The 9,915-nt window shown below is 40.4% G+C and overlaps 1 protein-coding gene across 1 annotated transcript; it reads left to right on the top strand.

Annotated features, from left to right (window-relative positions):
• Positions 1-3: 3 nt before the first annotated feature.
• On the top strand, positions 4-9,396 carry HAUS2 (HAUS augmin like complex subunit 2). Its single transcript, XM_083607513.1, has 6 exons — positions 4-129; positions 2,004-2,096; positions 3,380-3,449; positions 5,402-5,534; positions 7,019-7,127; positions 8,714-9,396. Exons 1-6 carry the CDS (start codon positions 40-42, stop codon positions 8,864-8,866), a joined length of 648 nt encoding a protein of 215 aa, XP_083463639.1. The 5' UTR covers positions 4-39; the 3' UTR covers positions 8,867-9,396.
• The last annotated feature ends 519 nt before the right edge of the window (positions 9,397-9,915 follow it).

Below are 9,915 nucleotides of genomic sequence, written 5' to 3'. Positions count from 1 at the left end.
CGAGAGAGTTTTTGCGCGGCGGCGGATGCTCGCCTCGCCATGGCTTCTTCGAATCCATGGGATCCTGTGCAGCCGTCGGCGGCTGGGCTACTGCTGGCTGGCTGCCTGTCCGCGGGGGTGGTGTCCAAGGTGAGACGGGCCGCGCTTTTTCACCCTCCCCACGCTGTATAAATACACATTCCAGATGATGGTTTTGCGTTACGTGTAAATACGCGTTATGCAAAACCATAGTCTGCAGTGTGTTCGTTTCTGCCCAGACTTTGGGAACGTGCTGCTGCTCAGTTTATTAGATTCGATTGCACTGGGATGGAAAAGGCGTATTTGAAGCTGCCTGCTGCTTTTAAAAAATGCTGCTAATATCGATATGTTCATAGGCTGCCCAGTATGTTATGTTCTGTCCTGGCTGGCAGCATTAATCCAAGAAGTCAGGGGAGGCCCTTTTTGTAGCCTTGCTACCTGACACCTTTTGGAAACGTAGCTTTTTGTCCTTGCTCCTTTAGTCCGGCTGCAACAGTGCTGGTGTGCTTGTGGTGTGTTTACTTTTGCTTAAAAGTTTATCTAGGTGGTGGGCTTACTGTGAAAGAAACATGCTCGTGATGGTAAAAAATATTAACTTCCACCCTAGTTGTAGTTTTATAGTTGTCAGCTCTTGTAGCTCTCTGGACCACCTGGATTGGATTCTGTTCCTAAATGGAAACGAAATATCTTATTTTCCTTTCGTTTATATCTTGCATCCTCAGGAAAACTCTGCATGGTTATTTAAATACTAAAAGGCTGATCCACTCCACTCTGCATAACTGTGGATGGAGAATTCCCATAAGTGCAGTAGGGGGAAATGGGGGTCTGTGCATGTGTAACCCTCGTTTTAAATTCCATAGAAGTCGCTTTTGTTCCAGAGCACAAGTAACTTACACAGAGTGAAACATAGAAAGCTGCATTATACTGAGTCAAATCATTTATGCATCTAGCTCAATATTGTCAGCGCTGTCAGTGCTTCTCCATAGTTTCAGTCTGGGCTCCCTCACAGCACTGTCTGGAGATGACAGGGATTGATCATGGCATCTTCTGTGTCCATGTGCAAAAGAGATGCTCCGCTACTGAGCCACAGCCCTTCCCCAAAGTGGAGGGAAAAGGCTTGACTGGAGGTATGAGCAGATACAGGCAACGACCGATTTACATGCGTCTGATGGAGGTGCAATTGCACATGTGTGTGTTGTGCTGAACCCATAAATGACCTGAAAACATCATTAAAATAGTAGAGTGGAACACTTTACACAGGCCTTGCTGATGTGTGTTAGGGTCTGGAAGTTGGATGGATGTAATATGCTCAAACTGCCATGCCCCAGTGAGCAAGCTGGCTGCTGAATTCTGTACCATTTGCACCATCTTTAGAGGCAGCCATATAACACGTTGCAGTAATCTAACCTAGAGGTTACCAGAGCATAGACAACAGTAGTTAGGTTATCCCTGTCCAGTTAGGGATGCAGTTGAGCTACCAGCTGGAGCTTATGGAAGGCACTCTGAGGCCACCCTGAGCCTCAAGCAACACCAGTGGATTCAGAAGCATCTCCAAGCTATGTACCTGCTCCTTCAGAGGAAGTGTAACCCCAGTCAAGATCAGGCAACCTTCTACCTATCTGGTCTGGGAAACCACCCACAAACAGTGCCTCAGTCGTATCTGGATTGTATGTTCAGTTTGTTGGCTCTCATCCAGTCCATTACTGAGGTAATGCAACCTAATAAATACCCCTCATAAATGTAAGGGTGACAATTTGCGAAATGTGAACTGCTCCTCCATCATTCATTTTCACTGGCTTGTCCTTCATTTCTCCAGGCAAAGGCATTAGAATCATAGAATCATAGAGTTGGAAGAGACCACAAGGGCCATCGAGTCCAACCCCCTGCCAAGCATTGCAACCTAAATGTATTTAAGACTGGAACCCTATTTTCAAGGAAGCTTGAATTGCTTATGTTTATTGAGAATTTTCATGTTTCTGTTTCAGGAAACTCTGGATAGATGTGGAAAACCAGCTCCTTGCTTTGTTCGCCTCTCTGAGGCAGAACAAATTGCTGATCTCCAAGCTGAAATCAGTGAGGTAAAATAATCTTTGAGCATCAGAATAGGAGCTCTGCTGAATAGGCCATACATACAATTTCCTCTGAATTGTAATAAATGGTTTCATAGTGGTGAAACAGTACTATAGGGCCATAGAGTTGGAGGGGCTTTGCAGGCTATCTAGTCCAATGAAATTCAGAGCTATAGTATCTCCACCAGATGACTATCCATCCTCTGCTTTAAGACCTCCAGTGAGGGAGAGGCTACTGCCTCCTTATGTAATTTTCCTATTGTTGAACTGTTCTTACATTTAAGAGCTTTCACCTAATATTCAGCTGAAACCAACCCTACTGTAACTTAGTTCTGCCCTTTGGAGCAGGAGAGAACAACTATTTGCCCTCCTCACCCTTAATCATGTTCATTTTCCTCCTCTTCACCTCTTTTAATTTGTCTGTATATCCTTCTTAAAGTATGGTGCCCAGAAGTGGACAGTTTTTCAGATGGACAAGATAAAGTGGAACTTAGAAACTGTGGTTTGATTAATGCATCTTAAAGTTGCATTTGTGTCCTCCCTCCCTTTTTTTTTTTGCCACTACACCACTAATTCATTTTAGCTCATGATCAACTATAAACCTGAGCTGGTTTTCGTATGTACTACTGCCAAACCAGGTATCCCCTTACTATAACTCTGCATTTCTTTCTTTTTCTGCTTTGCCTGGTTTCAAAAGATAATGTTTTCTAAAATATATTTTTCACTTGATAAGACGCACTTCTTATCATGTGAACAATATATTTTGAAATCAATCCTATATATTTTTTTTTAGCCAGGACTCCCTCTCCCTCTTTGTTCTCTGGTGCCTCAACTGAGGTTGAGAAGCTTGTCAAATTATCACACCTAATCCTCTTCTACAGAGATGTGATTTAGTGACATAGCCATGAAAATTGCATTAACTAGGAATTTAGCTTGTAATACTTGCACCTAAAACAGATTCTGTGTTCTATGCAACTACAGAGTTTGGATGCTGGAAAACGGAAGACAACTAGGAGACTGGAAGTCTTACTAAAGCTGGAATTAAGGGATGATAAATTGAACTTTAAAAAAAAAGAAATTATGAGATTTTAGTTAGATACATTAAAAAATAAGCTTCCTACAAATCTTATCAGAAAAAATGTTGTGGTTCCTGCAAGCATAGAAGAATTACTTTTATAAAAATACTTGAAAATGGTCAGGGTTGTTGGGGGTTTTAAAGCAGTTATGAATGCAACTGTAAATACATTAAACATACTGCATGGATATAAGTGTAATTATTTTAATGTGTATAGATGAAGCTAGATACTGAAATCCTGCGGATGGAAAAAGATACAGCAGACATTACTCATCCATTCTACCTAAGTAAGTATTTTGTTTCATGCTATTGTTTAATCCCCAAAACAGCACTCCTAGAAGATCAATCTTAAGAGTTATTTACACAAAGCCTCACATCTTCATACTGCTGTAAGTATACTGGTGCCAGAGAGATTGGTTGAGTCACAAAGCTACCCTCTATGAACAAGATCCAGCATTGTGCCAGTGGACACAATGGGACCTACCTTTCTCTCCTCCCCTTTGCAGCCTGCTGCTGTCCCACATCTGGCCCACCAACCTTCCTAAACAGATTTTTGGGTGCCTGGGAGGCTGCAACAGGAGAGTAGAAGAAGTCTGTTGAGGAAGTAGCATACTTAACACACTTAACAGATGACGAAGCATCTAGCAGCCAAAGCGAAAAAGTTTGAACAGGAATGATCCCTGAAAAAGGAAACAAGTAATTAGAAGTGTTTGTATTCATCAACTCCATAGATGCATTGCGCATATGCTGAACTGGGCATTTCGTTCAGAATCCTGAGCATTTCATTTCAGACAACTGTGAGCAACTTAAGCGAACCGTCCAAGCAATACACTATGAGGAAAGACAAAAACATATCCCTAGGTTGGGAAGCAATTTGGCTTGGCAGCAGGTGGCACGCCATCCTGATACCACTTCAGTGATGAGTAGTTAGGCATGTTGCATGAGGAAAATCCATACACCAGGGGGTAGGGAACCGGATCTGGCCAGTGGGGTGGATCCTAGGTTCTTCCACCTTGAGGGCAGGCAGTGTAGCATTTTGACAGGTTATTGGTTCAAACCACTCTAGAAAGGAAAATCCAAGAGAGGTTGAAGTTACTGCCAGTCAGCTGATTGGTGCTGACTGACTCCAAGCTCTGCTTTCTGTGGTGGTCATCTGTGCTACAGAGTTCCCCATGGGGAGCTCTGTAGCACAGCTGATTCCAACTTGTTTGTGTGAATCAGGCTACCTTGCCAATACACAACCAGGAGCTCATTAGGGTTCCCAATTGTGCATGGACAGCTGTGTGTCCCTCACCCAATGTCACATATGATGTTGGACAGGCTTCCTCAACCTTAGCCCTCCAGATGTTTTTGGCCTACAACTCCCATGTTCCCTAGCTAGCAGGACCAGTGGTTAGGGATGATGGGAGTTGTAGTCTCAAAACGCCTGGAGGGCAGAGGTTGGGTATGAAGCAGGTTGGTATGGTTTCAGGGAAACAGACTTAATGGGCCAGACTGAGACCTGAGGTGGGCCTAATTAGACTTGCAAGCTGGAGGTTTGCCATACCTGCCCTAAAATGGACGCCATTCCCCAAAACCCCAAAACTCTTTATTCCATGCAAGCTACTAAACATTGCATCCATAACTGACAATCCTACATGTATTGGGTGAAGGCGGAAAGTCCCAAGATCTTGGGAAAAGGCTCACAAAGGCTACCATTGTTGACTGAAATGAGCAGAACCAAGAATAAAAAAATAAATAAATGTAAGATGTTCTTCACAGGTGTACGTCTGAAACATTAAGGCTTTAATCTTGTACATATTTACATGGGATCAGGTCCCATTGAACACAGTGGGCATAATCACCCTGCATTAATAGAGAGTACAGTACACATATATTTGCACTGGAGGGAAAGATTGAGAATGGTGGACAAATGACCCTTTTCACCAGTTTGTCTGCTGTTACTTGTCCTGTTATCAAGGGTACACAGCATTCCCTAGGATATACTTAGAAACCTGTGGTCTTTATTTCTCAGCAGCTGCTGCTTGCTTCCATGGGGGTCTCTTGATGTGATTCACCTTGCAGGTGCTGTGTGAGCCACACACTTTTGTTGGACAATCACAGATTCACACAGCATGCTACCAGTGTTTTGGAAGCCTGTGTTTCAAAGCATAAAATTGTGTTTTACAAAGAACCTGCTCTCACTTCAATTCATGTTTAAATCTGAAAGTTTTCCTTTTTTTAAAAAATTAATCTGTAGCTCAGAAATGCCAGGCTCTGCAAGCGATGAACAAACACCTAGAAGCAGTGCTGAAAGAGAAATGGGTTCTTAGGCAGAGGCTAATGAAACCAGTGCGTCAAGAAAGTCTGCCTATTGAAGCTATCTACCACAGGTAACAAACTGCTTTGTTATTTTACTCACATGTTGGGTACTCCTCATTTCTTTTGCAGAGCAATAAAATACATTGGGAACAAAATCCAATTACAGATAAAACTGCAAATGATGATGCTAAAACTTTTTTTTAAAAACAAGTTACTGCAGAACTCTAAACAGCCACAATCAGTTCACTTCTGCTACCAAATAACATCCTTTATTTCAATTTTCATCAAAGGTACACTTCAAACATATATTCGGTGTATTACAAATGCATTTTATTTTAACCATAGTCACTAACATTCTTACAAGACACACAATGCTTACTTTATTCATTACATTTTTCTTTTTCCTCTGTTTTAAATCACTCTGCGGTATGCATAGCCTGTTTTCTAAATCTACATAGGTATGACAGCTAAATTATTCTAAATCATTTATCAGCTCAGTCCAATTCATATTAAGACATTGTTTCCGCTATAACATTAAAATAAATTTTCTAAATAGCTTTTGTGTTCTATTTCCCCTTCTTAATTCTCATCCACATTCATTTAATGCATTTCATTAAGGACCAATAAAGATCAACCACTCAGCGATAGTAGGTGGCTGCTTTTCCCCAATATTGGGCTGTTCAAACATTTGCTGCCATTACTAAGTAATATATTGGTTCAGTGTCATTTGTCTGTATCTGTTTCCAGCACCATCAGTATAGAGTCAATTGAAATTTCTCTTCCTATTATCTCTTCTCGGGGGGCGGGTTTCCTGTTAGAAACCAAAACATAACAACAACAACAACAACAACAACAATAAATAAAATAAAAAATAAGAAATTTAAAGACTATTTACAGAAACATTGTAAAATTAATGAATGTTAGAAGGATGTTGGAATGAAGCTATGTGGTTTTAGCAGAAATGCTATAAAGGTTTAGGAAAAAACAGACTGTTAATTGGTGAAAGGAGGGAAAGTAAAGTTATATTAATATTAAGATAAATTACAGGACAAAAATTGGAAAAGATGGAAAGGATTTGCTGAAATAGCTAACCGAACTAGAATACGAAAAAGGGAGGTGAGAGGGGGTCAAGGAAACAAGCAAATGAAAGCTAAGTTATGGGAAGATTTGCTCTTTTTTTTTTTTAATTGTTTGTATCTCTCTGTTTTTTTCCTTTTTCTTGTTTTTTATTTTTCTTTCGTTTTTTTACTTATTGTGATGTGTTGTTTTGTTTTTGTTTAATATGGTGTTTTTACTTTTGCTTTTTGTAACCCTTAAAACCTTAATAAATATTATTTTTTAAAAAAATAAAAAAATAAAAAATAACAACAATCGTAACATGTGAATTATTGAGCAATCTCCCCTCCCCTTCAAATCCCCCAGATTATATTCACTCTTTTACAGTGCTAACAACTTGAAATATTCCTAGGTGATACATATATTTAGCCTCCATAGTGTGAAATATCACTTCACAAAGATATTATCATTTTCTGTTACATTTTTCTTTTTCGTGCAGGCATGTAGTAGAATTGTTGGTGTCGGCAGTGGCTTTCATTGAAAAACTAGAAGCCCATCTAACCACAGTAAGGAGCATTCCTCAAATACCTCTAGTTATGAAAAACATGGTGAGTGGTCTGTCATATAACTTTTCCTAGTTTCCTTTGATAGTAAAGTAGTGGCTAAGAGCATGGAAGTCTTAGCTGGAAGTCACGAGTTCGAATCTCACCAGGCCATGGATTCCCTGGGTTGTCTCACTCAGAATGCTGGCTAATAGGCCTGTACCTGACATAAGGTATGCGAAGCACTGTGACTTCTGCTTCACTTCACACTAAGCTTCCCCTGGAATTAGAGAAACTGTGAATCTGTATCTCTGTCCTTGAAGAAAGGAGCTTCAATTGCTAAATCAATTGATCAGAAAGTTCAACTCCATCTATTTGAGTCTGAATAGTGACTGGTTTTCTGTCCTGCTACAGATGTTAATTTCCCGTCAGTGCTAAGATGATTGTATTATCACTAATTATTGCTGTTGTGAAGGGTCACTCTAGTTATTCTGCATACTGTACAGTTGCACTGTACAGTTACATTGGACTGTATTTTATTTTGCTTTTCATTGCCATTTAATCCCAACTTTTATATTTTTCCTTTATTTAACATCCCCTCATTAAAATAGTACCGAAGTGATGAACAACAAAGCAGTTAAAAGCAAAACAATTCAGTATACGACAAAAACTATTTTAAAAAGCCAGCATATCACCGTTAACAGCAGTCAGGTATCATTCAACTGATACCAGAAGCAAGGGAAAGCTTGAGTGAATAGATACGTGTTTAACAGCTGGTAGAAGCTGTTAAATAGGTGCTTGCCATATCTCAAGAGTAAGAAGGGTCATTGCTAAGGCTAGGGACACAAGATGAGCCCCTGCAGTCTGGCATAACTAATAGGGCCTCCTCCAAAGATCTTGGTGAACAAGCAGATCTATATGGGAGTTGCTCTTTCAGATAACCCGGTTCTAGGGAATTATAAGTTAATAACAAAATGTTAATCTTGACTTAATAGCAAGCTTAGCATTTCTTAATACCCATGTGTGCATTACATATCTGCCAGGTGAGGATTACACAATGCATCTGATAAAGTGGACTCTGCTCAACAAAAGATTATGCCAGGATAAATTTCTTAGTCTTTAAAAGGTAAAGGGACCCCTGACTATTAGGTCCAGTCGTGGCCGACTCAGGGGTTGCGGCGCTCATCTTGCTTTATTGGCCAAGGGAGCCAGCGTACAGCTTCCGGGTCATGTGGCCAGCATGACTAAGCTGCTTCTGGCGAACCAGAGCAGCGCACAGAAACGCCGTTTACCTTCCCGCTGGAGCGGTACCTATTTATCTACTTGCACTTTGATGTGCTTTCGAACTGCTAGGTTGGCAGAAGCTGGGACCGAGCAACAGGAGCTCACCCTGTTGTGGGGATTCAAACCGCCAACCTTCTGATCGGCAAGTCCTAGGCTCTGTGGTTTAACCCACAGCGCCACCCGCGTCAATTCTTGGGTTTCTGCTGTAACAGACTAATATGGCTACCCCTAAAGCTATATGAAGGAATCTTTCCTGGAGTACGTTGACAAATGCCAGGGCAGGTATGCTAGTTTCACTTCCCTTGAGCAGCAGTCCCTGTGATGAGTTCATAGCATGCTAAAATACTTGTTTTCCTATTTCATTCCAGGACAGTGCACTAACAAAGATGGACTTGTTAGTAACAGACACAAAAGCACTGGCAGAACAAATACTGGAGTGGAGAGAGAAAGTAAAGGAGATCTTTGAAAACTCACAGCTGACTGCTGAATCAGATTCCTGGTTCAGAAGTATAACTCTGTAATTGTACACACTCCCCACCATGCCTTTTCCTTCCCGATTCTTGGGCTACTTAGCCATTTGGTGTGTAGATAAAATGCATGTCTTCTATCACGTTTAAAGTCACTTGCGTCTGTCTGAAATATATATTTGTACGTAGAAATAGTGCTATGTTAGAAACTGACAATGGATGTTAAATGGCCCTCTTGAGGTTCTGAGGAATATTTTAAAGAAGCAATTTTATTATGTTGCCTTAACAAGACCAGCTTCATGTACATATGTTTTATATTTTATAGAAAATGTTTTATATAAACATTATCTATTTTAAAAAGTGAGACCACTCATATCTTGGTACAAAACTTCAATCAAAATACTGGACTATAGACTCTTTTGTATGGGTGGGAAAGCTTTGGATTCCACCCTGTCCTAATGTGCATATATGAAAATCTGTAGCTTGATACCTTTACTCTTCATACTGTTGAATACCGTACTAGAAAATAATGCAGAGGAAGAGTATGGGAAACAGTATTCCGTTAGTAATAAACTAAATAAATACTTTTTCCTTAGTTTGTATTTTTTTGGGGGGGGGAGGATAAGCAACCATATACAAATGAGCCTGTCACTGTGCTAGCAAATGCCTGTGTTTCATAATCCTCCATCAGCTATGCTTGATTCATTATAGCTTGTTATGGCTCATCATCAGTCTCTCATCTCCATCTGATCTGTGTTCCAGCCGCTGAGAGAAAGCACAAGATAGATGTGCTGCTATGTAAACAGCATCCTGAGGATATCAAGACTGGTTTTCTCCCAGTGACAGGACCTGGGTTCTTTTTCACATGTTAAAATAAAAACTACAAGCAGGGAACATCCCACAATAAACGCCCATATGCATACAACCTGGCAAGCAGGCATTTGTGTGTTTATAACCTAAACATGCTTTCTCAATAGAAACGGATGGGTAGTTTTTATTTCACTCTCATACATTGAAGGTGGCAATTCTAACTTTCATAATCCTTATATTTGTTTGTTCCTAAGTGGCATGTAGGTAAATGTGTAAATTTGCCCATGCAGTTA

This window comes from Podarcis filfolensis, assembly GCF_964270895.1.
Source record: "Podarcis filfolensis genome assembly, chromosome: 1".
In the NCBI taxonomy this organism is placed as follows: domain Eukaryota; kingdom Metazoa; phylum Chordata; class Lepidosauria; order Squamata; family Lacertidae; genus Podarcis; species Podarcis filfolensis.
This window is presented reverse-complemented; position numbering and strand designations above follow the sequence as displayed.

What these genes read in the sequence shown, in the direction of transcription:
- HAUS2 (XM_083607513.1), top strand. Translation starts at nt 40, where the DNA reads ATGGCTTCTTCGAATCCATGGGATCCTGTGCAGCCGTCGGCGGCTGGG. An exon ending in TCCAAGCTGAAATCAGTGAG is followed by an intron (nt 2,097 to 3,379) that starts GTAAAATAATCT and finishes TAATGTGTATAG; the next exon opens with ATGAAGCTAGATACTGAAAT. An exon ending in ATTGAAGCTATCTACCACAG is followed by an intron (nt 5,535 to 7,018) that starts GTAACAAACTGC and finishes TTTTTCGTGCAG; the next exon opens with GCATGTAGTAGAATTGTTGG.